The sequence below is a fragment of the Desmodus rotundus genome, chromosome 10 (genome assembly GCF_022682495.2).
Source record: "Desmodus rotundus isolate HL8 chromosome 10, HLdesRot8A.1, whole genome shotgun sequence".
Classification (NCBI taxonomy): Eukaryota; Metazoa; Chordata; class Mammalia; order Chiroptera; family Phyllostomidae; genus Desmodus; species Desmodus rotundus.
Genome location: NC_071396.1, coordinates 47,730,134 through 47,757,741, shown reverse-complemented (window position 1 = coordinate 47,757,741; position 27,608 = coordinate 47,730,134). Strand labels below are relative to the sequence as shown.

Below are 27,608 nucleotides of genomic sequence, written 5' to 3'. Positions count from 1 at the left end.
AGAAGGTGGTCTTGGGGGTAGGTAGGAGGCTGGGTGACCCAAGCCCAGCTGGTTAGGCCAGTGTATGGCCCGGGGAGAAAAATATGTCAGTTTGCCCACTGTTTCTGACTTTAATATGTGGGGCTCTTCCTAGCAGCCCAGGGCCTACCCAAGGTACCGCTGATGCCAGGCCCCTGGCTACTGCAAGACCAGACCTTTGGCTCACACAGCCAGCAAGCTCACTCCGCAGACAGCTGCGGGAAATGAGGGCCTCCAGCACTTCTGAGAGCCTGGCAGCCCGGGATTGCAGTGCCCCTCCCCTCCACACAGAGGCCTGAGCTGAGTAACCAGAATGGCAATGGGAGCAGGGCCACTTGGGCCACGGTCTCCTAGCTCTGCCCTTCCCAGGAGGGTGAGACAAGGGATGATGTCTTCTGAAGATGAGGAAGGCAGTGTGGGAACCGGACCAGACGTGGGCAGACGCCCTCTATACGGGACCAGATAGTAGATTTCTCAGGCTACCTACAGTCTCTGTCACACATTCTCCTTTGTTTTTATTTGCTAATTATTTTTTATAACCCTTCAAAAAGATGAACGACTATTCTTAGCTTGCAGGCCTTGACTGGATCTGGCCAAGTAAGTTATGATTTTTTGATCCCCAAACGAGACTCCTTTGCCCTGCCGCACTTCCGACTGAGGCTACCTAATCCATGTGAAGCACCGAGTGAACATTTCCTTTAATATTTACGAGAATCCTCCGAGGTAGGCCTTATACTGCATCCCCCCACCCCCACCCCTGATTTCTACACCCTCATTCTTGTTCAATAGTCAGGATATGGAAGCCTGGAGAGGTCACGCAAACTGCCCAAGTTCATGAGGTGGACAAGTGATAGAAGGAAAATTTGAACCCAGGCCGTCTGACTCCAGGGCCACCGCTCTTCACCAGTGCCCTATATTATCCCCCACTAGCAACCAGAGATACGGCCTTGGACAAGCCCAGTTTTCTTCCTGGGTGTGGCCCCCATTGGTACAGTAAGAGGCATACCTGGTGGCATGTGAAACCATTCCCATGGTTCACACAAACAGCATTAAGTTACATTGATTCATAGGGCGAGAAGATGATCACCTTTTCAGGTCTCTGACAAGCCTTCCAACGATGTCAGGGCAAAAGTTCCAATCTGATATTAGCATATCTTTAACATCTTTCCAGTACCTGTTAACTTATTTTTATAAGCGCTTTCCATTTTTACTGAGCTTCAAGGCCCAGGGTCTTTAGTAGGCACTGAAATCTAGCTAGAATTTAGCATACTTTCCATTGTTGCATTCATGGCTTTATTTGTGTTGTTTGTTATGATTTTCTATTTGTGCAAAGTGTTGGTGTTGCTGTTGCTGCAATTCTCTTGTCTGTTCCTTCACACATGTAAGATTGCTGCTGAAGCTCCTGCCATCACATTCATGGCCCAATCGAAATCAAGGGTCAGGGCAGGTTTCAGCTACTTTCGTCTCCTATGCCCAGGAAATGAAAAGAACTCTACAGATGTTGCCTTGATCTGAACATGTCACATGGCCACCTGTAGCAGCAAGAGAGGCTGAAAAAGTGGGTGTTAAGCACTAACTACATTACTGCTGGGCACTGCTCATGTTGTCACCCTAAACCAGTCAGGGTTCCCTCAGCAGGAAAAGGGTGTAGTACTTTATTTACAGATTAAAGTATCGGTCATAGGCTGGGAAGCCTTGGGACCTTCTTCTTGGTGCCTGCAGAGCACAGGCCCGGAAGTCAGAACGATAGGAGGATTTAGGGAACTTAGCCAAGGGTGGCTTCTTTTACCTTGTTTGGAACCAAGATACCCCTCTCCCCATAGTGCAACCAAAGCGCAGAGACCCCTCACCACGCCTAAGGAACAATATGCAGTGAGAAAAGCAATGTTGCCTCGCTCTGCTACGGTAGTGGTGAGAAAAACCCTGTGGGCTTGTCCCCATTGGCTCCTACAGCTCAGAGTGCTAAACGAAAGAAGCCTACCTTTTCAGTCTCTAGTGTGGAAAGCAAACATCTTTGTAAATGCACATTCCTCCAAACACGTACCCTAGAAACTAGATTTAAAACCTTATTTTAAAATCTGTTTATGTGTACCTTTCTTAGAATTTCAAAAGCTATTTTTCAAAATGAAGTTTTTATTAAACACTCCTTTAGTTCCCATGCATATAGCCCACTGTTCCCTGGATGCCTTCCCAAGGGCGGAGGACGCAGCGGTGGACCAGGCCCCCAGGCCTGCGCAGTGTGCACCCTGGTGGGAGGGGTGGGCCAGAAGCACAGCTGAGGAGCAGGGATGCTGATGGCTGGAGGGGCGAGAGCCCCTCCGGGAGCCGGGCTTCAGGCCTTAAATACACATTTGGTTGCTTCCTGGCTGTGTGGCTTTGGGCAAATGACTTGCTTTTGGTGCCTCAGTTTCCCCACCTACAAAATAATGGGGCTAATCATAATACTTCGCTCATAGGGCCCCAGTGAAACTGCTTTTGCGCTCCTGGTGGTAAGAACAGCCCCATCAAAGGGCTGGGAAGCCAAGGTCCAGGCGGTGTCTTAAAAGGTAAACCATGGAATGACAAATTCGCAGCCACCTCATTTGGTTGGCTTTACGTGTTCCATGGCTTAGATCTCATGAAGTGCTTAGAATTGTGACTGGTAGGTAGTTAGTGCTCAATAAATCGTAGCTACTATCCCATTTCAAGCACGGAGTTTTTACCTTGTGTTGCACAGTGCTATGTAAGTTCTCTAAAAATAGTAAGGAATCTTCAAGGAAGTGCTAATGGGCAGTTTGCTGCATTCTTGCTCTTAGAGTTGAAGAGTTCCTCTTGTGACCCTCGTTCAAAGGAATTCTTGCATGAAGAGGCATTTGTATGACGTGCAGATCTGGTCCCAGGCATAAAAGACGTCGGTAAGATTTGGAAATAAAGCAGAGTAAGATTGAGGTGAGATTGAGGTGGAAATGACTAGACTGAGCCTGCGAAGACTGAGGTTACAGAAACCCTACAGACAGAGCAGCTCAGGAAACTGCACTATCTCTTACTCCCCTGCCCCTGTCCTACCTCCTCGTCCCCACCCCGCCCTGCCCCGCCCCTCCTTCACTGGAACGCATGCGGCTAGCTGTTATATATCAGCATTTCCAGTGAAGTGAAAAAGGGAAAATACAGACCTGTGCTTTCATGGAAAGAGTTTTAACTCTCCCAACCAGAACCTCTGCCTTAAAAAATACATCTGCACCTTATGTAAGTGTGTGTGTGAGATCTTTAACTTTTCCTGCAGCATCTCAGCACCCCACCTTTTCAAAAGCATCTTTTCTAAGGAATGATGTTTCCGAAGATGATGTAACAGTGTTTGCCAAGTGACTCAGTTTGATATAATATGCCTATCTTTTGTTTTTTTTCAGTATCACATTGCCTGAATTTACAGAGAAAAAGTGGGCACTTGGTATCAGTTTGATGTCAGGGTTTTTCCACATTTGCAAGGGACCTTTAAATACAATTCGATGCGAAGGTGTCCACAGGCCAAGCTCCAGCCCTGTGTCAAGATGCTCCCGACTGTGGTCCTCGCCTCTGCCCTTCTCTGCTCCGTGGCTGGCCAGGGGTGCTTGACCTTGGGAGGGATCAAGGACATCAGGTACCTCATTGACAACCTGCAGGTAAGCTGTGGAGGCGGGTGCCAGTGGGAAAGGCAGCCACTGAAAATCTAAGGGAATTTTTTTAGGAGGACGAAAACCACACCACCCATTACGGGCTTTTGTCTCTCTCTCTACTTTAGAAAGACCCCCTGTCAAAATGCAGCTGTAGCGGCAACGTGAGTAAATGCTTTCTGACCAGCTTTCCAAACGAATTTTAACTCTCACATCTGGAATCTTCACTTTGAAATTTCTCTTTTGCAGGTGACTGACTGTTTGTGTCTGCCCATTCCTTCTGTGAGTATAAAAGAATATAATCTTGATCCTGTGCTTTTTAAATGTTTAAGGAAAAATAATTGCTTTACTTGATATTTTAGAGAAGCAAGTGCTACTTAATTTTAATTGTTACAGATCGGCATTTCCTTTTACCACCAGGCTCTTGAAATTCTGTATCACACAGATTTCTTTGCCTTTGGTCAGCTCTATGCCACTTGAGAAGTTTGACCACTTCCAATATTTAAAAAAGAATCTCGATTGTCTTTTTAGATTAGTTGTTCATGTGCACAGTTAAATCAGACTGGAACTGAGATCACAACAAAGGATCAGCCCATAGTGCGTTCCTTTCTAATCCATTTGATGATAACTCTAAGGTTGCCAAGCGAAGCGATGAAAATAAGTTGACAACTCCCTCCCCTCTCCCTTCTGGTCTGTTTAGCTGATTTCGGGTGGCCTCCGGGCCGAGGAGGAGGAGGAGGGGAAGCCCATTACCCACTAGGGCTGAGAGGTAGTGTGGCAGGACTCTTCTGGCTAAGGTGAGGAGGAAGAGCTTATCCAAGGGGCCCTGCTTTGTCTTCTCTGAAGCAAAGTCTGGGAGCATCTGAGCTTCCCGCCCTGGCTGAGGTCGGACCTCCCACCCCACCGTGACCCATCCATTAGCTGAGAGCAGGATGGGGCGGCACCACACGGTTACGCCCCACCCCGCCCCCTCGGTTACAGCCGGCGATTTTAGCTACTACAGAAACCCTGGCTGTATTTGACTGGCACATCCCATCGGTCTGGTGTGAAAAGACTTTTTCTTCTCTGTACTTTTGAACTCACTATTTCAAGACTTGGAACAGGGGAGCATTGTTTGAAAAGGGGACTCAGAACTGGCTGTGCTCCAGGGCCGTGGGCCTCAGGGTCCCTGGGTGAGACATGCCGAAGACCTCCAGGGAGCATCACTGTGGACAAAGGGCCTCACCTTGACATGCTGATCATTTCCTAGACTGGAAAGGGACCTGTCTAAAAACAATGTCACTTTTGGTCATGTTGGTTAAATGAGAATAGTCTCTAAAAGCGTTCTTTTTCTTATTTCATCTCAAAGTGGTCCTCTGAGTGGTTCTCTTCATAAACCCTTATTACTCTCCAGGACAACTGCACCACACCATGCTTCCAGGAGGGTCTGGCGCAGATGGCCAACACCACAGTGAAAGCAAGTTTCCCCCTGATTTTCACCCGGGTCAAGAGGACGGTTCGAATCCTGATGGACAACAAGTGTCCGGTGAGTTTGTTTTTTCTCTGCCATCTACTCTGCTTAGCTCTTTCTGTGTGCGTGTGATGCCGAGTCTGCCTCAGCGTAAATGGGTGATACCATTGGAACTGGTAGTCCAAGGTCGATGAGAGACATCTCAGAAAATTAATCAGAACAATAGAATTAACGTGAGATCTGCGTCGGATAGCCCAATGTTCCCTGGCTTTAAAAAAACACCCCCACCAAGGCTGCCACTGACTTCTCTCACCTACTGAGTAAGGAACAAATTCATCTGATTGTTATTAGAAGCTAAAATCTAGAGAACTGGGGCTATCGCCCACAGGACACTAAATTATCCTAGAGATTCAACTTGCTGAGTGGGAGTTGTGACCTGCAAGTTAAAGATTTTTTTTTTTGATCGCCTAAGGAGGTGTTTAAAGGAAAACTCCCCCAGATGCAGGTGAAAGCTTGTCATTTGCCCCAAACGCCCATCGGCAGCACATTACCTCTCTGGCCTAGGCGCTGTCCCTGAGGGAAGGGCCGGGGAGCTCATGCTTCTGGTATGTGAGCGCCTCCACCCGAGTTCACAGATGGCTGAGGGCCTCTCACTCAGCGGCTTCACTGCGCGCGTTTCTGTCGTCCACCGCGTGTAGTTCCAAGTGCTTCATAGGCACCGTTTCATTGCGTACCTGCCTTGCAGACAAGTGCAGCTGTATCACCCTCGCGTTATAGAAGGGGAAACTGAGGCTCAGCGAGGGTAACCCATTTTTCCTGGGGCTGAAGCGACAAAGCTGAGATATGAATTCTGGTTTATGTGACCTCAGAGCCCTGCTCCTCACTGTCGTGCTATAAAATGACTCTGAAAGGACAACCAAAATAGATAATAACAAAATGTTTGGCCTCAAAGAGTTCCAAGGGAAGGTTTCCTCTAACGAGGAGATTTAGGACCATTTGACAGGTGTCTAAGTGTGTGTGTTCCCTGAAAGCCTGCCAAAAAGCCAGCCAGCTTCGTGCCTACACAAAACGCTCGCCCTGGGCCTCCCCACCCATGCGCTCTACGTCTTGAGTCCCCTGCTGCCTACACCCCGCCCCCCACCACCACCACGGCACCCCCACCCCTCACTGGGCTGTGGGCCGGGTGGTTCTTGGGGCTGCTGGGCTCAAAATGGTTTCAGCCACCCTGTCTTTGCTAACTTGTATCCCCACAGCACTTTTCCTGCGACCCTCTATGCAACCAGACCACCGCAGGCAACACACTGACGTTTCTGACCAGTCTCCTGGGGGTTTTCCAGAAAGAAAGGAATGGAGGCCGCGTATGAAGATAAAGAAGTATTTATTCTATTTATTGTATTTTAAAAGCCTCTTCTTTAAGTTGTTGCCATTTAAAAATCAAGCAAGCCATGCTAAATCAAAGTCAGTTGTAATATTTGTTTAAAATTGAAAAAAAATTGTTTAAAATTTTGTCTTTATTTTGGAATAAATATATTTTGGAATAAACATTTAGATGGGAAAAAGAGAACAAATTCGGGCTCTAGAGGCTTATTTCCCACCTTGCTCGCTCAGAACAAAGAGCCACAAACTCCATGGAAGGGCTGAAGGGCGGAAGGGGGTGCAGTTATGAGGGTGTGGGGAGTCTGAGGGTTGCTACTAGGGGAGATCAAGGGCATGCCTGAGACGCCCTAGCCATGGCTGCTGCAGCGGGGGCGGGGGGGGTGGGGGGGCCCAGGGCCCTGCCCAGGATTTGGATGTCCTGTACCTGAAATGGGGGCGGGGGCAGCAGCTGGGCAAGCCCCGGAGGTGGCAGATGACTCAAGAATGTGGGCGTGTTCATGCTTTGGAAATTGCTTGAACTGAGTCAGCCGCAGGGCCTGGGGCAGATGCTCTGGGTCAGCGCACAAAGCAGAGACACCTGGGATCCAGTCACTGGTTCACCAGAACGACCTTCGGCGAGCACCCACCTTGGGGCAGGGTTTCTTGGCCTCTGTCCCACTTCACGGGCGGCCTTCTGAGACGCTCTCACATCCGTTAACTCGCGATGTTTGTTGTCCACTGCCGTCCCTTTTGGCTCAGATGCCGGCAACCCAAGAACGTTGCTTTGTTGTATCCCAAATGCTCTCCTGAGCCCACACTGCTGCTGTTCCAGAGCAGACCCTCTATAAATACTGACCGAGTGCATGAAAGCCCTGTGAGATGCCAAAGCAAAGTATAAACTGGTGTGTAGGTCAGGAATGTGCTCACCTGGAGAAGGGATGGTACTCAGAACATGCTACACATGTTCAGAAAGGTGAAGTCCCTTCGAACACCTCCAGGCAGGCCCCAAGCCTGGGGTTCACAGGACCTGGCCCTGTGGGAGTGGGCGGCCCTGACTCTCTGTGATGGGTGGGGTGGAGGCAAGTGAAGGTGAGTGTCTTGGCATTAGATGGTCTGACCATCAGGTTGGTCCTCTCTCCTGCTGCCTGAAGGCTTAGGGAAATGGGGAGCTTCCCTTCCCCATTGGCCTAGACCATCCTTGGGTACATTATTATTATTATTATTATTTTTTTTTTTTTAGTCTTCACCCGAGGATAATGTTTTTATTGATTTTTAGAAAGAGAGAAAAGGAGAGAGAGAGAAAGAAACATCAATGTGAGAAACATTGATTGGTTGCCTCCCTCATGCACCCTGACGGAGGACTGAACCCTTAACCTAGATGTGTGCCCTGACTGGGGATGGAACTCGCACCGGTCTGGTGTAGGGTACGACGCTCCAACCAACTGAGCCACCAGGCCAGGGCCATCCTTGGGTACTTTCGATCCCAGTATTACGGAAAGTCCAGAGCACTGAGAGACAGAATTTCTCAAAGGACTTTGCTTGGCTTTTATTCTTGATCAAGTACAACATCAAGCAACGTCCCATGTGACCAGCACTGCAAACAGCCCTTGGCCAAAGGCACTAAGCAGCCCTGTCCCCGGAGCTGTGCAGCACTTAGCAAGGGGGTGGGCGCAGGTTTGGCCCCACCTGCAGCCATGCCCCTCCCACATAGGAGAGATGGAGAAGGAGTTTTAGCCAACGGGGCCCATGTCTGGGGTGTGTTTTATCATTTGCTGGGTACAGGAGTGGTGGGTCCATGATATTCGATCACAACTTTTTAAATCTTAGTTTGGACTGAAAGAGACAAATTTCTCAGTGAATTATTTATAGGGGTGTGTATATAAAAAGGTAACAAATTGAATTCTAAGTCTAGAGGCTTTCAGAAGGGGACCCCTGATTTAACCTTTGCCCTCCCTCAGTGCTAAGGGCCACCAAGCATCTTCCAGGGAACACAGACCTTAAGACAAATAGGCCATAGTCACAGTTGGAGACCCTTCTGCTTCTCTCGACAAGTGAGAACTCTGTGTGGCAGTGGTGGGCGGTGGCGGTGCGACCCAAGTTCTCTCAAGAGTCCCTGAGGACCTCCCATGACCGTGCGTTCCCCAGCTGTGTTCACTAGGCTCTCCCAGCACCTCCTCTATGGTGTCTTCCCTGAGACTCGAAGCTCTGAGAGTTGAGCATCCTCAGTGCCCTCCCTCCTCACGCACAGTGGGCCCTGACCAGGGCACTGAACACGTGCCTGGCAGCGGCTGTCCTGCCCGTCTCCCCAGCTGGTCTGTGGATTCCCATGGACAAAGCCCAGAGAAAAAAAATCTATCAAATAATACATTTGTTGTTATGTATTAATATTAAGCACATAATGCTGATGCACGTGCTCTGTTATGTACTAAGCATCATCATCTCATTTAATCTGCTTATAAGCAGAGAGGGAGGGTCTGATTACTTCTGCCCTTTTTTTAAAAAAAGATTTTATTTATTTTTAGAGAGAGGAGGAGAAAGAGAGGGAGAGAAACACCAAATTGTGGTTGCCTGTCATGCGCCCCCAACTGGGGACCTGGCCCACAACCCAGGTATGTGCCCTGACTGGGAGTTGAACCAGAGACCCTTTGGCTCTCAGGCCCGTGCTCAACCCACTAGATACTCCAGCCAGGGCTGGTTGTTTCTGTTTTGCAGAGAGGGAAATCGAGGCTCGGGAAGGTTAAAAGACTTCCCAAAGCCCACAGCTGGTGAGGGTTAGAGCAGGGCTCCCAGCCCCACTGTCCCTGACTCCAAACCCTTTTCTGCTCTTATCTGTGGATATCAAGCGCGGATGTTGTGTTTACTGAGTGCGGGCTGAGGGTGAAACAGCCCCCACACTCCCGTATCAGACATCTGGGGCCAGATTGTCTCCAGCACTCAAAACATTTAGCTTTTAGGGAGGAAATACACACAGTTCGGGCACCATAAATTACATAACACCCACAGCAGGGCCTGGGGCAGGGCTTTGTAATTAAACACATTAATATTCTGCAGCAAAACGCATGAGCTGTCACATGAGGTGATCAGGTTTGGCGGCCAAATGAGTCTCAACAAATCTTGGGCTTTGGGAGCTGTTTGTAATTCAGGGTTATGATGAGGGACCCAGGAGCATTTCTCCAGCTCCAGCCCCCTGGCAGAGGGGGCTGTCTCTCCCGAGGGCTTACCTGGGGCTGGGCGGGTGTCTCCAGGAAGGACACAGGTTTCTGTAGCAACCCGGATGGCCAGCCACGTGGGGTCCCAGGTCGCAGCTGCAGGGCCTTCTCTTCTCCTCTCCTCCGCCTGGGCTTTCTGGATGACTGTGCCCAGACACAACTGTGTCGAGTTATACAATGTGGTTTACCCTCAGAGCTGCCAGCTCAGCAAGGCTTACCCTGCATGGAGATCATCGCGAGGGCAGATGCTGGTGACTGGTTTCAGAACACAACCTGGGGACACAATCGCTGCCAGAGGAGACGGGCAGAACAAGGAGCTGCAACCCATTGTCACAGACTCATCGCCAGCATAGCTGGGTGGTTTCCCACAGCTTCTCTGCAAAGGTCGTGAAACCCACAGGACACACCCCTACAGGCAAGCTCAAGGTGGGATTGTCAGGGCCTGGGGGAGGCTCCCCATGACCACTCTCCTCTGTGAGCCAGGGCAGCTGGGATTTATCCAGAAGGCACCTGTGAGAGAGAACTCCCATTTACCAAGTGTTTACGCTCACCAAGCCCTGGGCTCTGCACGTTTTGCTAAGTATCTAGCTGGATCTTTAAAACCACCCTTTGAGATAGATAAGTAATATTGTATATAATCATTCCTAGTGCACAGAAGAGGAAACCGAGGCCCAGAAAGGTTACATTACTTGCCCGGGGCACACCCTGAAATGGCAAAATTACTTTTTGTGCCATCCGGTAGAACGGATGCTTGAAAAAAAGTTAGTTAATGTAGAGAAAGCTTCATTTGTTTGTGTACACCTGAGGAAGTGGTTGAATCACTCAGCAAACCAATAAAGCACACACTGAGTGCCAGGTGTGGAGCTCCGAAGGACAACACCAGGCAGCAGCGTCTTCAGGGTCTGCAGGTGTGGAGCCGAGAGGCCTGCTCTATGTTGCCGGGGAGTTAGGAGGGGCCAGGCACTGGGGGTGGGTCTTATGCTGGCAGGGCCGACTGCCACTCTCAGCCAGAGGAGGGAAGCAGTGATTCTCTGGGTGGCTTTTCCGGCTCCCAGGTGTTGGTGGGGCTGGACTCCTCTGCTGGACCAAGTGTTTCCTGGAAACTTCTCTGATGTCAGCCTGGCAGGGAGGGGCCAGAACCCTGAAGGGCTCAAATCAATGGCTTGTCAGACACCCTGGCCACGGAAGGGCCACCTCAGCATCTGCAGCAACTCCAACCACAGAACGCGTTTCAGATGCTCACTTACAGGTCCAAAGGCCTAGGAGTCAGGTGTCTGGAGCTCTCTGAGTTTCAGCTGCAGGGACAAGTCCCAGGAGACTCCGCTGCAGCCATCCCACGTGCCCGCGGAGAAATGCAAACAACCCAGACTCAGAGAGGAAGGCAGGCTGAAACCGGAAACAAAACAATCACAGTGACCGACCTAGCCCTCCCCCCCATCCCGCCCCCGCCCCGTCCCCGCCCCGCCTTCCTCCAACCCCTCTGTTTTGCACTTACAGTTTACAAAACCATTTTTGCCCTTGATTCTTACCGAAGCCCTGGAAGGTAAATAAGGGACAGCCGCGTGGCCATTTTACAGATGAGGAAACGGAGGCAGAGCTTGCTGAGGTCAGGCAGGTAGCTGGTGACAGGCCTGGAACCAGAGCCCAAGGCGAAGGTCTCCCTCGCCTGAGGCTCTTTCCATCGCAGAGAAGTTAAAGGACAATAACAAGGGAGATAGCAGACCCAGAAAACAGGAAGAGTAGTGTCACAGGGCCCAGATGCTGTCACCACAGAGGCCAAGGGCACAAGCTACCAGAAGCTGACACCTGCGGAGTTGTTCACCTCTGCTGCCACCAAGTGGCGATCCTGCAGCTTAACAGCCAGGAAAGCCTATGAGTGGCAGATTGTTCTGTAGAGCAGAGCAGTGGTCTCAAAGGGGGCCCTTGGGTCAAAAGTGTTTTCAGAGGACACTGAGATAGTACCTGCCCTTTTCATTTTCTCAGGAATGCACAGTGGAGTTTTACAAAGGCTGCTCGGCAAGGGCGGCACGACAGAGTGAAAGCAGGAGCCTGTGGGGATCCACGCGTCCGCTGTGAAAGCCAGAGGTCAGGGAAGATTTGCGAAAACGTAACAGTGCAATTCTTTCATTATTCATTTTTGGAAAGAAGAGCTATTTTCATTAAAATGTTATTATGTTAACATGTAGTGGGGTTATTATACTGTAAATATTTTTAAAATTCTGCTTTAATTTCTGGTAAATGTTCTAATCTACAAAAACAAACGTTCTTTGAGGCCCTTGGCAACTTTGCAGAATGAGAGGGACTGCTGTTGAGAACTGCTTTTACAGAGTGTCAACTAATGGTTGTTGGGGGCCCGTTCAACGCCAGCAAAAATCTCCCTTTTGGGGTGTGGTGAAGAAGGAAGCTATTCAGTGACAAACAGCTCAGTTGTGGCACAGCGCGGGTTGTGAAAATAGTGCAGCTGTAGAACAGCCTTGGGGTCACGCCCCTCTCCAGCCCCACAGCTCAGCTCCACTCCACACCCATCTTCAGAGTTTCAACCCACTAGGGAGACCCAGCTTCACTCCTTGGCATAAAGGGAAAATGTGCTCCTCAAGCCAGAGGGGAGCTGGCTTATATGGTCAGAAGTCCCTGCCCCTGATCCCTGATTGGTCTGTCCTCATGCAAATGAGAACTCAAAAATCCTCACAGTTTGATGGGCCCAAAAGGCACTGTCCTGATTGGTCAGAATAGAGAGACTCTGATCAGAGCTACACAGCTGTGATTGGATGGGGAAAGTCTCAGTTCTTTTGGTTGAAATAGGGTTCCAGGAAACCTTTATAAGGGCTGGTTCAGCTGGCAGAAACAGTGCAGGTAAGTAATTCAGCACAGGCTTCTCTGGGAAGTGCAGTTTGCATGAGAGGCCCCTTACAGAAATGGCTGCTGGGCTCTGTTTACTTTTTTTTTTTTTAATTAAGCCCAATTAGCCATCAGGAGCCCCTCTTAGTAGGTGTTGCCCCTCCCACTTTCAGGGTTCACAAGAGTAACGGTAATTCCCCCCCTCCCCCCACCAGTAACAGGAGTGTTCCCTGTTCATAGAGATCAGGGTATCCAGGCTAAAGAAAAGCACAGAGCAGGAAAGCTGGGAAGGTGCTGGGCAGATAGGAGCTGGTCCCCTGCGATGCTTGGATCATTCAGTCATTCCTTCAACAAACATTTAAATGCCCATTACGCCCCTGGCACTGGATAGGATGGAAAAACTGGTTGTAGTACAGGGAACCTGGAATAGAAAAATAGGAGGTGAGTCTGGAAAAGCAGCTACGATGGGAAATCCCAAAGGTCTTCAGTGGCAGTTAGGGACTTTGTACACTATATCTCTGAACAACTTTCTTTAGAACACCATGAAAAAACTGCTCCTTGGGCTGAACAGCAGGGGGCAGTGTAGCCTCAAGAAAATTATCAACCAGAAATGGCAGTCCAAGCGCTTGCTGGAGCGCAGGTACCCTGGAGCCTCAGTTTCTCCATCTGTAAACTGTCAGCAATGCTTCTTTTTGCTTGCCTCCTCCTATCGTGGAGTGGATCATGAGATGATCGGGAGAAACTGGGAGGGGTCCTGACACCTGCAGAAGGTCGTTCATTGGGTCTCAGCCTTATCGGGGGCGTCCCGCAGACCTTGTGAATACACCACCACTTCCAAACTAACTGGGCAACCAGCACCAGCACCGGGAGAAGGTCTAGTCGAGGCAGCCATAACACATTCTAGGACGTGTCAGAGAAAAGACCCCAGGTTCACCAGGAATGGGCTCGATGTCTGTGAACCTCTCTTTCCCGGTATCCACAGTGCCCGCCCAGGACCAGCGACACTGGGGTGGGCAGGGAGACCCACTTCTCCTGTGGACAGGACCATACACCAGAATGGAAGGACTGCTATCCCCAACCCAGAGGACAGTGTCTGCATGTAACAGGCGCTCAACACATGTTTGATGACTGAAGAAATGAAAGAATGCCCCACAGCTGGGGGGAGGGAAAGTTCACTTATTTATTTTTTTAAGTCCTCACCCAAGGACATGGTTTTCCCATTGCTTTTAGAGAGAGAGACAGAGGAAGGGAGAGAGAGAAACATTGATTGTTGCCACCTGTATGCGGCCAGATGGGGATCGTCTGTGCCCAGACCAGGGATTGGACCGCAACCTTTCAGTTACTGGACATCCCGACCAACTGAGCTACATCGGCCAGGGTGAGGGATAGAGAGTTTAGACTGCAGATGTGTCCAGGAACCGCCCCCCCCGCCCATTGCCAGGGGCCGTGAAGCAGAGAGATCAAGGCGGACATACTGAGGCTTTTATTCAAGGAGGGAACCCTTTGCTAAAACATCAGGATACACTGATGAGACCAGACACTTTCAATTTCTCTGTGCCCAGCAATGCTTTGTCCTGGTGCTGGGTCTGTTAGGGCAGGGGATTTCCAGAGACATGCTCTGAATCACTCACAGGAGATGGGAGGGTGTGGGGGAAATCTAGGGGGGAAAAAGAGAAAAGAAATTTAAGGGTATTTTCCCCACTGGGATTTAAGCCAGGAATGGCAAAGAGATTCGTATGTATGTCCCTTGTGACTGGCTGGTGGTGGCTGTTCAGGGCACTGTGCTGAGGAGGATTCTGAAACTGCACTCAGCTCTACAGGAGAGGGCTCTCTGCCTGAGTAAAGATGCCTGTAGTGGGCTCTACAGTGGGGCCCATGCCACATGGCCGCAGGGGAGCAATGGCCTCCCTGCACGGTGCCAGTGAGAATAAGGCCCAAAGGACGCCCACACCACCTGCACTCAGGGCCTCACTACTGCTGGATCACTATGGGTGCTGGCAGGGTGGGGAGAGCGCCTCCAGGGCTTCCTTTCCCTCCGGGGCGCTTTCCACCACTGCACCCTCCCTGTCCGCCTTGGGCAGCTGGGAAAAGCGAAGTGAGACTTCTCACCTGCATGGAGCGGCCTCTTCTCTGGGTGACATCTACGGGGATCTAAACAGAGGGAGGAACGAGAGTGGCTGGTGTCTCTCTCCAGGCAGAAGCATCTGATACAGAAAGGACCTGGAGAAGTTTTCAATGTTTTTATTTGGAAACTTAGAGACAACTCCAGCTCTTCTGTGAATTCCCAGGGAGTTTACAGCAGTTGTGGGGAGTAGGGTCCATGTCGCCCCACTTTTTACCAGATGCCAGGGCAGATCTGAAAGAGACGGTGATCGAGCACTGGTCCTTCCAAGGCAGCAGCTCTGTGGGTCCTGCCCGGAGGGCCACAGCAGAGGGCTTGGCATAGAGCAGGGATTTGAGGTTTACAGCTTCTGGAGTGGCCACACCTCCCTGCAGCCTCGGGAATACGGCCCTGGTCAGGTGATACTGGCCCTGGCCCTGGGGGAAAAAGGAGGAAAGATCAGGCTTTCATCTCTCTGGGCTTATCAGTCAGCAAGATCTGGCAGTCCACCCATTTGGAGCTATTTCAGTGAAGCAGCAATGGGCCAAGTGTCACCGTGAGACCAGGCTGGGGAAAGGCCACGAGGCTGTCTAGGTTAGTTGTAAATGCAGGAAGAACCTATCTTCTTTCCTTGAAAATGGATTTTCCTGAAATTGAAAGTAGGCCAATGAGGTTTGGAGCACGAAAGTCAGGGCGGGGGGGGCAGGACAGCATTATTCCAGGAAGGTTCTGGAGGCAGGGGACCCGGGTGGACAGGCAGGAATGCGTGCCGTGGATTCACGGGCCTCAGACAAGCCCAACGACTGACTGCTGGCCACTGGTCGTGACCCCCCTTTCTATTACCAAAGGTCACCTTCCTTGCATTGTCTGACTCTGGATCCTCCATTGAACAGAGGAAACTAACCTCATCACAAAACCACCACCTTATGCTGTGTTCACTCAGGTACAAATGGTCCTGGGGGGCACTCATATGTTGACCTGGAGAGAAAAAACTGAGCAAGCAGATGACAAGGAAGTGTTCTTCTTCCCGGGACTTTAAGAGAGCCAGGAGGCTCTGTGTCTGGTTGTTGGACGGAGGCTGCAGCTGCTTGGAGCAGGGCCGTTTGCTGCAGGCACCTGAATGCAGTTCCCTGTCCTTCCCGCCGACGGGCACCACCCCACCACTTCCCGATGTCCTCTAATGACATCATCTCACCGTCCTCAGTTTGGACTACAAGGGAGGCATGGTTTCCCTGTGGTCACAGTGTGGCTATTACCCTGGTCTGGACGGTGACCTGCCCGAGCACCTCGGAGCTCCGCAGCAGGTTCAAATCCAGGACTTGCTAGAGGTCCTTGGTGTTCTTGGGTTAGGGCAGGAAGTTGAACTCCTTGGGTGAGGCTGGTTTAAGATGAGGGGTCCCCCAAAGTCACAGCAACCCCCTCATCCCAGCTGAGAGGCACCAGCCTCTTCCCCATGCCAGCAGAGGAAAGCCAGCCAAACCAGACAGACAGACATCTGTGCCCTTGTACGTTCAGAGCACTTTCAGAAAGAAAAGCTTCCAGTTGGGGTGGTCACTGTTCTGAATGGCCAAATCCAAAACAATCAGCACTTGGCTGGCTCGAAACGTCTTCCTTCCTCCAGCAGGAGCCAATCACCAGGGTGGTCACAAGTGGCAGAGTGCAGCCGCTCGGCCAGCGTCCAGCCACTCTGGATCTGCCAGGTCTTGGCGTTAAAACCCCCTTGTGGCTGAAGACTTAAGGACAGGGAAGAGCGGTCCTGGACTGCTAAGCAGCAGAGCCTTACACAATGTCGTGGGAAGCAGGACCCCGCGCTGGGGCTGCACATAGAAAAGCGCTTGGAGGAATAATAGGAAGGTCTTGGAATTCCAGGTATTTTTTGTTCCCGTTCTTTCAGTTTATTTCTTTTTTCCATTTTTCTACAATAAAAATGCATTGGTTTCATTATAGGATTTTTTTTATCTCTTCAAAGTGGGGAGTGGCCAATATCTGCGCACGGCTTTCAGAACCATCCTCTCCTCCCTGCCCTGGACGTAACCCCGCACAGTCACTAGCCACACGAGGTGTTTGACTATGCACACGGTGTTGCTACCCCTTTCCTTCTATGCGAGAGGGCGGCAAGCCAGGAAAGCTGCGCATGTGGGTGCTTTAGTAAAGAGCTAACAGCATTTGACTTAGAGCCACGTCTGGGGCCGAGCCTGGGCTTGCTCTAGCCAGCCTGGCCCGGCCTGCCCCTGGCTGCGGCTCCAGGCTCTGGCCGCGGTGGCTGTCCTGGCTCAGCTCCCTCAGGGAGGCAGCAGGGGTTTGCTCAACCTTGCTGATGAAAATCATCCTTCCTGGGAGAATTTGCAGTCACCATGGCCAAGCAAAATGGTTTTTGGGTAACTAGAAAATGCAGTGACACACTCCACTCTGTGTTCTGGCCCTGCGAGTGACCAGTTTGGGGTGAGGGGAGGAACAAGAGAGGACAGCAAGAGGGAGAGCTGAGGAGACACTGGAGGTGGGTCATCCAGCCACTCCGTGATGTTTCTGGCTATTTTTGTGCCAAGCTCTGGGAGAGGCACAGGCCACACAGAAGTGAAATAGTTGCAGCTCTCCTGGGACTTGCACGCTGGCTGGGGAGCAAGAGGCAGTTATAATGCAGGCAGATGTGGTACGGACTGAGCAGGGGCTGTGGGAGGGAGCCTACAGCAGACACAACTCCTGCTGTCAGAGGCATCAGAGTAGGCTTCCTGGAGGAAGAGACTTCTAGACCAAGGCCTGGATGACAAAGAGGAGTTGATAAAGCCAAGGACAAGGGGGAAGGTGTGAAAACAGGGTGGGGACAGCAGGCCAGGCAGGGACAACATGTAGAAAGACCCAGAGATGACAGTGAGGGTGGTAGGCTTAGGAGGGTGGTGAGCACAAGTGGGCAAGGATGGCTGTGTTACCTAGAGGGCAATGGGGAGCCATTGAAGGCATCTGAGCAAGGGGGTCTCTAGCTCAGATTTCTGTTTTTAGATCCTTTGGGCCACCGTGATCTTTCTGCAATGAGACAGGGAGAAGGAAAGGGTGTGGGGGGAAGGAAATGGGGCAGAGGTTCTCCCCTAGAGCTTTGGGAGCCTGCTGGTGGCTCTCAGATTCGGGCTCTGAGTCAGCAGGAAGATGGGGGGATGGTGCCCGTGTGACAGGGGGTGGGCGCCCCGGTTTGAGGCCTCACTTCCGAGCCCAGGTCATTACGGTGTACAGTAAAGCCACACTTCTCTCTGTGTGGAAAGCCAGACAGGTGAGCTGACTCTGCAGAGGTAAGTCCTGAGCTCCCCGCTCACCACCGGTCTCAGGGAGGCATTTGAGAAGGGCTTTTGGATGACGAGCAGGGTGGCAGACCCAGCCCCAGGACTAACACAGGCTGGAGAGCAGATGAATGCCAGAGAGACATTTTCAAGGCAAAGAGAGTCGAAGCTCTGAGAGGAGCGTTGGCTGGGGAGGAAGCACACTGACCTGGAGCTCAGGGGCTGGTCACTGTGTGGTCCCCGCGGATGGCTCGCAGCGAGAGCTCGTAGCCCAGGAACATGGCCGCACTCATGGGGAAGCCCCGCACTGCATTCACAGTGATGCCTCTGAAAAACACCTTCGACAGGAGACAGTGTTACCACAGGGGACTGGCCCGCACCTTCTGCGGGGCCACCGCTGAAGCGCAGAGAGAGGGCTGGTGGTGATGCCCACTCAGGCCCCTTTCAGGCTGGAGCCCACAGAGCCCAAAGGACCCGTGCCGGTGAGGACCACCCGGGATGCCCCAGCCATGCCCCTGCCCGGACCCAGGTGACATCTGATGGCACTTTTCCTTCCAGGCCCTGGTCCACAAGCACTGAATGCCATGGGAACACCCACGCACACTTGCTTAATCGCTGCTCTCTCTTGTGAAGATGCACACGCATACGTGTGCACACACGCAGGTCTCAGGAGTCTGGGAGTGAGAGCTCTCCACTGGGCAACGGCAGACAGAGTGCCCAGCCACGGCTACCACTGTGACAGGTGCTTCCCAGGACATCCCCCGAGGGGTCGGGTCGGGGAGCACCCAGGCTGTGCTGGAGGTGGCGGACACAGAGTGGAGGCACGGATGTGCCATTTAGGAGCCGTGCTACGTGGGCACGCTCAGATTTTTCAGCTGTGCCGTGGGGGAAGCGTATCGCCGGCCTGATGCAGCTGCTGAGGGAATAAACGAGACGACGCTGGGAAGCCCTGACGGTGCCTGCCACGCGTGAGCGCTCCTTGTCGCTGACTGTCACACCGCCATCCTGATCACCAAGCCAACGCTTCGTACAGAGGAGCATCAACGTGGATCATCTGCGGGGCCCGTGTGGACGAGCTGCTAGCCTCGGCCTTTGATACAAGGACACTGGCTGTATCTCCCACCCCTGGGGAACATGATAAGATGCTTCCCTTCCTGCCTGGATCTTCTCGCCTGGTACAAGAACACACTCATCAATGCAATCTAATTCCAGCCCTTGAAAGTTTAACCCTGCGAGCGGAGCTGAGCCCCATTCAGGAATAACTAAATGTCACGTAGAACATGCTGAAAACAGATAAGGGCTTTGGTGAGCAGTGGGGTGGAGAGGAACTGTCCTTAAGGGCCCTCTCTGGACACACCATGTAAAGGCAAGCTTCTACCCAAGCATAAATGACCAGTGACAGTCAGGCATCAGAGGTGCATCTGTGAACTGACCCCTGTATGATTTGCTGAGTTCATAAAATAGAGCTGGTGTTGTAATTTTAAGAAAGCAGAAATCCAGCCCTTTGCATTTCCCCTTTTCTTCTTGGTAGTTGGGTGCTGTGATGTCAGAGTAGGTACAGGCCACTGTCATTGGCCAGGACATTGGGCAACCTTCCTTCAGGAGAGGTGCCTGCACCTTGACATTGGCAGCCTGGGAGACATAGCTTGACTGGGACGGGGAGAGAAGGGCCTTGTGGACTGGGGGAAGCCTTGGCCTCAGAGAAGGGGGCCGATGGACCAGGATCCCAGAGGTGGGCCCCTCCAAACCCTGGAGGAATTTGGAGGGGCAAGCGGGACTCTTGTACCGTTAGCACTCCACCCCATGTCCAACCTTTCTGGAATTCCACAGGCACACCCAAGGAACTGGGTTGGGCTCCTGGAGGAAAATTTCTTGCTAGGTGCCCGCAGAGGTCCCCTGTGGAACTGAGCTGGGCTCTGCGAGGTAAGAAGCCAGCAGGACCCAGCGTGGAGTGTGATCCTCCTGTCCCACAGCACTGGGCCCTGCAGGAGCCAGGCAGCACTTCAGAGAGATAGATGTGACCGCCCCCCAGTAGCCGTGACTGCTTGGCCTCTGCTCTATGAGGCCGAAAGGTGGCGAACAAAGTGCAGACCTTCTGGCTTTTGCTGCAGCTTCCAGAACACAGAACACTGGACTGAGTTGTTCCTCATGAAGCCTCAATGGCTCCCCACTGCCCAGGGTCAAGTGCACACCCTTCCCTGGCCTGTCAGGATCTACGCCCCCTGTCCTGCACTTTCTCTGGCTGCCCCTTACTCCCGTCACTGTGGGCAGGCTAACAGCCTGTCATTCCTCTACCAGGCCACCTCCCCCCACCACTGGGCCCCTGCTGGAATGTCCCCCAGACCTGGCTGCACCCTTGAGTAGTCCTCCCAGGGCCACCCCAGCTTGGAATCGGGCCCATTGCCTTCTGCGCACTCAGAATCTCTGCCGACACAGCGCGTCTCCCACCATCTTCCGACTGCCCATGGCTCGTGTGTCCTCGCACTAATATTCCCAGCAAGGGTAGGGAGCGCAGGGCAGCGTGTGCGCTTTGCGCTGAGTCCCCAGCACCTGCACTGTGCTTGGCCTAGAGGACCCTCGGTAAGTCTTCTGAAACGAGCCAGTGGACGGATGGAGAGACGGATGGATGGATGGAAGAAAAAACGAATGGATGAATGAACAAATGAACAAATGAATGAAAAACTCTGTGATACGAAACAGAATGGCCTCCGAGCTGGAACAGCCCCAGTGGTGACAAAAGGCTCCTGAACCCCCAAGGTGCAGAACCAAAGAGCAAGCAGCCCTGGTGCCTGGGGAAGCTTGTCTGCCACAAACGTTCCTCCCTGGCTCTCCTTCGAGTTATCCAGTCTCATCCAGCTGTCCCCACCCCTTTCATAACAGCCACCCCTGTGGAGCTAAAGGACACCTCGTCACTCCCCCAGCATCCTTATTTCGGAGACAGCTCTCCAGGTAGGAGCCGCGGCCCATGCGGCCCACAGCGATCCTCCCAGCCCGCAGAGAATGGACCAGGCCTTTCTTCTCTCCTGGCTTGGGAGTGCCCTGAAAGCCCATGGGCTTCTATCACGAAGGCTGCCTGACAGGCACTCGCTACGTGAACTACCAAAAGGGCTGCTGAAATTGGGCACCACTACCATCACTTCCCTGCTTTTCGATTCTCTCTTACCACTGAGCTCTTTCTCCATGGGATGGTGGGAACAGCCTGGGGCTTTGCGCCCTGCCTCAGTGAGTGGCAGTAAAAGTGCTTCAGAACGGGTGCCCCACAAAGCCTGTGGCTGAGCCGCCCCTCGGGCCTGGGAAAAGGTGTTCCTCCAAGGCGTACCGCCAAGAACTAGACCGTGAGACAGCCCAGCTTTCCAGGACTGTGGGGGGTTTCTTTGTTACTATATGTTATTTATATGCAAACACACATGCAAAGTAATAAATACACACATATATGCTTGCACAGGCTGGAATATTTTTGGAATATATCACAGAAATGACTGCCTCTGAGAGAAGACCCACAGGAGGGGTATTTAGACAGTGTATCCTCTTATACCTTTTGAAGCTTCCTATGTTTGTACAAAATCTATCTTTAATCTTCTAATAAAAGAATTTAAAAATTAATCTCCATGAGCTGATTCATCAGGCTGAATATTGCTCTCTCTGCTTAAAACCTGTCTCTGACTACAAACCGTGGACAAATGCCATTGAGATTAAAAAATTTCTCATCTGGCCTTGTTGCCCTCTAGGACTTTTTTTTTCACAGAGCACTGTAATTTTTGGAGGAAATAAATCAGCAATATATTCTCCCTCTACAGGCACTTTTAGATTATGGCATTAGTATTCCAGATAACAGACAGAAATATCTCAAATAAAAACGGAGCATCCCATTTGAATCTCTCCTGTGTGCCCCTCTGTGTTTATCCATCAGTCACAAACTGTGCCTCTGCCAAAAAAAAAAAAAAAGGCAGTTGAGTTGAGAATTCTGGGAAGATGGCCGAGCAGGAACTACCAGGAATCTGCCTTCCCCTCTAGACGACAACTATAGGAGCAGAATCTGTCTGGTTTTGGAATTCTGGGGCTTACTGAAGGCCTGCAACTGCCAGGGAAAGGGTCGGGGGGTCAGTTGTGATGAACTTCGGTTCTTAGCGCAGTGGCAGCCATCCACCCTCTGCCTGGGCCATGGCAGGGCGGGGAGCTGCGCACGTGTTCCCGGAGCCATGTGCGCGCAGCGTGTGGGAGCCAGGATCGGCAACCGGGACCCTGCCTCCCAGCACTGAAGACCTGCTTCTGATCACGGAGGTGCCGTTGTTTTCCACACACCCCACTCCCATTGATTCAGGCCCCTCCCCCTTGGGCTGCAGTGACTTCCGGGGGATTTAAAGGCCTCATGCCCCTCTCCCTGTGTTTTTCTCTTTCTCCTCTTTGGGAGGCAGACATTTAGGACCAGGACATTGAAAAGCGACTGCGTGTTTGGGGGAAACTAGGGAGTGACTGAACATGCCCAGGGAAAGGCGAAGTCTCAGAAAAGACCTGAAATGACCTCCAGCTCACACCTGATCCCTGGCACACAGACGGTCTGCAACAACTGGAAAAAGAAAACAATGAACAAAAGCAATAACCAGAAGCACGAGACCCTTGGGAAAGAAAATAACCTGATCTCCAAAGTAACCACGTTAGTAGATTCAAATGTCTAGTTTTCAACAACAAAATCATAAGGCATACAAAGAAACAGGAAAGTATGGTCCTTTCAAAAATAAATAAATCAACAGAAACTGTCCCCCAAGAAGACCTGATAGCAAAGACTTAAAACAACTGTCTTACAGATGCTTGAAGAACTAAAGGAAGATGTGCAACGATCAGGAAAATGACATATGAACAACACGAATATATCGGTGAAGACAGAAAACCCAGAAAGAAACCGAACAGGAATTCTGGAACTGAGAAGTATAACAACTGAAATGAGAAATTCTCTAGAAGGATTCAATGGCATATTTCAACAGGCAGAAGAAAGAATCAGCAAACTTGAAGATAAGACAATGAAAATGATTCAGGCCAAAAGTTATTGGAAGAAACAAGATTGAAGAAAAGAGAAGAGAGTCTAAGGGACCTGTGGGAAACTCTCAAGCTGATCGATACGCACTGTGGGAGTCCCAGAGGAGAAGAGAAAATGGGGCAAAGAGAATATTTGAAGAAACAAAGCTGAACACTTCCCAAATTTGATGAAAGACATGAATATAAACATTGAAGGAGCTTAACAAATTCAAAGTATGATGAACTCAAAGAAACCACACCAAGACACACAATTAACTTTTCAGAGATGAAGACAAGGAAATAACCTTGAAAGTATCAAAAGAGAAGCAACTCATTGCACGAAGGATCCTCAGTAAGATACCTTAGAGGCCAGAAGACAAGGGGACAATCCATTCAAAGTGCTGAAAGAAAAAAATAGTCAATTAGGAGTTCTATATCCAGCAAAACTATCCTTCAAGAGTGAGGGAGACATTAAAACATTCCCAGATAAACACAGGCTGAGGGAGTTCACAACCACTAGACCTACTCTGCAGGAAATGCTCAGGGGCACCCTTCAGGGTGACGGGAAGTGACACTGGGCAGTAACTTGCAGCTGTGCGATGAACTAAAGACTCAGTAAAGGCAAATTCATCGGGAGAATGATGCCAGCATCACAGCAACGCAAGATGTTCCTTGTGTTGTCCCCACCTCCACAACAAAAAGTTGGCATCCATCCCCAAACGGAAGTGCCCCTGTGGGAGTCGTGGGATCCAGCACCATACGCCAAGGGACCCAACAGGAGTGTCTCCCATCTATCAGGCAGACAGACCTCCACAACGGCAGCAGAACTGGCCTTAGCCCCTCTTGGCCATGGTCCACAAGCACCTGGAGAACACTGACTGGGGCAGTCACCCACAGGTGACAGAGCCTTTGTGGAAGTCCAGATTTCCCGAGGAGAAGTTCCAGCACTCCAATGGAGAAAAAAAAATACAACTTTGGGGGCATTGGAATGGGTAGTTAATAAATATTGGAGGACTTGGAACAAGGCAGCCAAGTGAGAGGGGGCCCAGAGATCAGTAGTAACATTAAGACGAGTAAAATGGATACTAGTACCAGTGACAAATGAATAACTCTTCCTAAACGTTCTCTGTGTGCGATGCAGTCAGGTAGGTACTTTTTATATGCATAGTTCAATTTAACCCATGAATATCCCTGTCGTTCATGGTTATCCTTGGCAAACTGAGCCCCAGAGAGGTGAAGCAACTTGTCTGGATTCCTCCAGCTCACAACTAGCCAGGCCTGGCCTTGAACTCAGGCCTGCTAATTCTGAGAGGCATAGCAAGAAAACCAGGGGCCTACTCGAGGAAGAACAAACAAGGGTTTCTCTGGAAGGTGCTCAGGGTGTCATGGGAAGCAAGATAGACAAGGATGAATTCATTTATAACCCTGGAACCAGGCATGGGAGTCTGGTCTTCACTCCGGGACAGTGTAGAGGCAAGAAGGAACTTGGGTTTAGGACCAGATCCCTGGGTGCAGGGAGGAGAAAAGAGGAGGAGGGAGGTGAGCCTGGTTGGAGGCTGCCTCAATAGCAGAGACCAGAGGTGTCGGGCTCTGGACTCACGTGGGCAGGAGAGTAGGAGACAGATCGGGGAGCTGGAACCTGCGAGATGTGATGACTGAGGTGGTTCTGGGCCTTCCCACGTGGAGGAGGGGGAGGGGAGGCATGAGCAGGGAGTGAGGAAGGACCTCCGGGCCTGTCTCAACGACAGGGCAAGCATCAGTGACACACAGCTGTGGACCCAGGTCCTGGCTCTGCCACGCCGCCGCTGTTGGACCTCAGGTGGGTACCAGTCCTCTCTGAGGCTCTGGCAGGGGGGCACACCCACCCCTCCACCAGCTGGGGGCAGGGACGAGACGAGACAAGTTCCTCTCACAGTGCTTGCTAAGCGGTAACCACAGGCACCTCAGTTTCCCTTCTCTATGATCTCATGTTCCCCCAAATGTCTGACCCACCTTCCAGGGACTGACACTGACCCCGCACGGCTGCTGTGAGCTTACTTTAAGACCGTCCTTCTGGTAACTCTGGGAAATACAGTCCAGGACACCTTTGTATTTGTTTAAATAAACCCCGTCTGCCTGGAGTCGACTTTTGACAACATCCATAGGAGTCGCTGTCCCCCAAGAAATTGCTCCTGTGAAGAGAGAGACAAACCGGTGTCAGGGGCTGGCTGGTTGGGGCCTGGAGGGGACCTTGCAATTTCCCCCCTCAGAGGTTTAATAAGCTGCCGAGGGAAGTGAAGACGCTCAGGGTTAGGGCCTGTAAAGGCTGTTCCTGAGCCTCCCCTGCCACTTGCCATGGGGCCCCTTGTGGGCCTTAGCTCTGCCATCTGTAAAATGGGGCCGCGGTCCCAGTCCTCACGGGGTTGCTGTGAGGATGGATGAACGGATGCACGTGAAGCGTTCAGCCCAGTGCCAGGCCCCCAGCCAGTGCTTTACAGGCGGGAGCCTTTAATGGCAGCTTTTGCGGAGAAATAAGAAGAGGCCCCGCCAGTCCTCTGCAGTGCCTTTCCGGGGGCAGGGGAGGGCCCAGGGTGAGGCCTGAGGCTGAAGGCTGGCAGCTCCCAGAGGCAGGATTCACCCTGAACAAACACCTGCAGAAAGGAGGGGCCAGCCTGGGGTTCACAAAGAAGAGCAGGAGCAGGTCTTTAAAAACCTCTTATCTTTTCCAGATACATGGAACAGAGGCCTTAGGACCCTGTGCCCCTGGGTCATCCTCGTTGGGTAAGTTCAGGTGTCCTGGTTTGACCACTTTTGTGACTTTAAGAGGCTCTAGGAAAGCAATTCTGGGTTATTGTGTAAACACAAAAACTGGCACACTCTCGGGTAGGGAGAGAAAAACAAACCGATGCCAAAGTTCAAGGCAGCTGGTTTGCCAGGTTTTGTAACTGCCGCCCGGAGACTCCCCGGAGAGGTGTCTGCTGCCCCAAGCCCTCTGCCCACCCCGGCACCCAGTCCCTGCGCCCCCCTGCCTGTGGCCCCCCGGGAGCCCTCTGGGCCTCTCCTCCCTCTGCCTCCTGTAGGGATGGATGACAGGCACACGCCCCGTCCCTCGGCCCTTGGCGTGGGCACCACAGGTGGAGGTTGGCCCGCCGTGCCACTCACACCTGCTCTCACGAGAGATGAGCGTGGGGCTGTGGGGGTGTGGGGGGGAGGGGGTTGTTTGTCCTCTTAGCCCACAAGCACTTACTGAGCACGCACTAGGAGCCAGTATGGGCCAGGCCTCAGCCTGGTGGGGGCGAGAGAAAACACTGGTGTTTTGAGGCTAAGACGTGAGCTTTATTCTGTGTTGGCTGAGTTTCAAGCATAGCTAATGATGATGAGGAGGAGGAGAAGGAGGAGGAGGAAAGACAATTGTCTTCTCTCAGTATCCAGCTCCTTAAACAGCAACCCTCTCTGGACTGTCGCGCCGCTCCCGCCACTGCTGCGTTTCTCTCTGCCCCAGCACAGCGCAGCCGGCGTCCCCAGGGTTCTCCAATTTCCTTTACCCTACTCTCTCTCAGTCCCACTTCAATCAGGTTATCACACCTTCTCTTGACCAAAGTGAGTCTTGTCAAAGTCCCTGATGACCTCCAGCTACAACAGAGGCCCCAGGGAGGGGAGAGAGCCCTGCATGGGCAGCCTGCAGCAGAGAGAGTGGTGGGGCTGCCGCTCAGCCGTCGGCACAGGAACAGAAAGTGAGTGCAGGTGGGTAACGGGCAGCTGGGTTGCAGAGGGCCTGAACCACCCCTGCAAGGGCACTGACTCGGATCCTATGAGGCATGGGGATGCGGTGTGAGCTCTGAGCAGGGAGGTTACATAATGGGTCCATGGTCACAAAATGAGTAAGTGTGAATTTGAACTTGGATCTTTCTGATGCAGAGTCCCTGCTATACTGTCTGCACTGGCTGTGTGACCTCGGGTTGGTCACCTAATCTCTCTGAACATGAGCTTCCTCCTCTGAAACATGGGGAGCCTGATGCCTACCTGCTAGAGGCAATGAAACGCTCACGTGAGAAAAGCTTACAGTGTGCCCATATGCCAAGCGGTGAGCCGCAGCGACCGGTTTCCTTTGCAAAGCTCAGAAACACCTGACACAGAGGAAGTGCTCCAAGTGTATCTTCTGATTGAAAAAGTTGAATGAGCTCAGAGGTCCTCGTTACCCCCACAGGTCCAGTGGAGAAAGGGAGGACCGTTCCCGTTCCTAGCCCCTTCTCTGGCACATGGAAGGTATTTAACATGGATTGTTGGATGAGTGCCGGGTGAATCCTGCCCTTGGCCCCGGGGCTGAGCAGGGCATGGTCAGCTCCCCAGCTGTCCCACTGCGGTGGCCGGCACAGAAACGGGGATCGATGCTGCTGCCTTACCTGCCATGCCACCTGCCAGCCACACGGCACAGGGGCTGGGGTCCACACAGGCCTCGGGTGTGATCCAGTTGCTCACGAACACGTAGGGGATAAAGTAGAGGCAATAGCCCGGGACGTCCCTCAGCAGCATGGCGCCTGCGCCCCGGTACAGCCCGGCCAGGCCCTCCGTCCGCACGATGGTGGCGATGCAATGCACAGGCCCCTGGTAGGCCGGCCGCTCCCCAAGAGCCAGAGTCCTGGGCTTCAAGCTGAGGTTGGCTGCAAAGACAGGGGGCAGAAGATGACAAGTGACCCAGGGGACAAGAGACTGGCCATTCTCTGGCACTGGAGCCAGCTCGCCCAT

The 27,608-nt window shown here is 52.0% G+C and overlaps 2 protein-coding genes and 1 long non-coding RNA gene across 4 annotated transcripts in view; 1 reads left to right on the top strand and 2 right to left on the bottom strand.

Moving 5' to 3' along the window:
• The first annotated feature begins 3,545 nt into the window (after window positions 1-3,545).
• On the top strand, window positions 3,546-6,727 carry IL9 (interleukin 9). The gene is made up of 5 exons (XM_024575033.3): window positions 3,546-3,656; window positions 3,776-3,811; window positions 3,897-3,929; window positions 5,041-5,172; window positions 6,351-6,727. The coding sequence occupies exons 1-5, from the start codon at window positions 3,546-3,548 to the stop codon at window positions 6,459-6,461; spliced, it is 423 nt and encodes a 140-aa protein (XP_024430801.2). The 3' UTR covers window positions 6,462-6,727.
• Window positions 6,728-6,891: 164 nt separating this feature from the next.
• Window positions 6,892-13,311, bottom strand: LOC123478146 (uncharacterized). Its single transcript, XR_006653278.2, has 4 exons — window positions 11,192-13,311; window positions 10,910-11,048; window positions 9,675-10,172; window positions 6,892-7,325 (listed from the first exon to the last, which is right to left on the bottom strand). It is a non-coding gene; the product is annotated as an uncharacterized lncRNA (long non-coding RNA).
• A 1,414-nt stretch (window positions 13,312-14,725) lies between these two features.
• SLC25A48 (solute carrier family 25 member 48) overlaps window positions 14,726-27,608 on the bottom strand; it is a 36,934-nt gene continuing 24,051 nt past the window's right edge. The window contains exons 5-8 of one of the 2 annotated variants that reach the window (XM_024575114.3): window positions 27,266-27,523; window positions 24,921-25,054; window positions 18,079-18,208; window positions 14,726-15,038 (exon numbers count right to left, since the gene is read on the bottom strand). In XM_024575114.3, the coding sequence (XP_024430882.2) occupies window positions 18,086-18,208; window positions 24,921-25,054; window positions 27,266-27,523 (515 nt within the window). In that variant the 3' untranslated portion in view covers window positions 14,726-15,038; window positions 18,079-18,085. The other variant, XM_045183906.2, reaches the window with a different exon arrangement.

What these genes read in the sequence shown, in the direction of transcription:
- IL9 (XM_024575033.3), top strand. Translation starts at nt 3,546, where the DNA reads ATGCTCCCGACTGTGGTCCTCGCCTCTGCCCTTCTCTGCTCCGTGGCT. An exon ending in AATGCAGCTGTAGCGGCAAC is followed by an intron (nt 3,812 to 3,896) that starts GTGAGTAAATGC and finishes TCTCTTTTGCAG; the next exon opens with GTGACTGACTGTTTGTGTCT. An exon ending in TGTGTCTGCCCATTCCTTCT is followed by an intron (nt 3,930 to 5,040) that starts GTGAGTATAAAA and finishes ATTACTCTCCAG; the next exon opens with GACAACTGCACCACACCATG.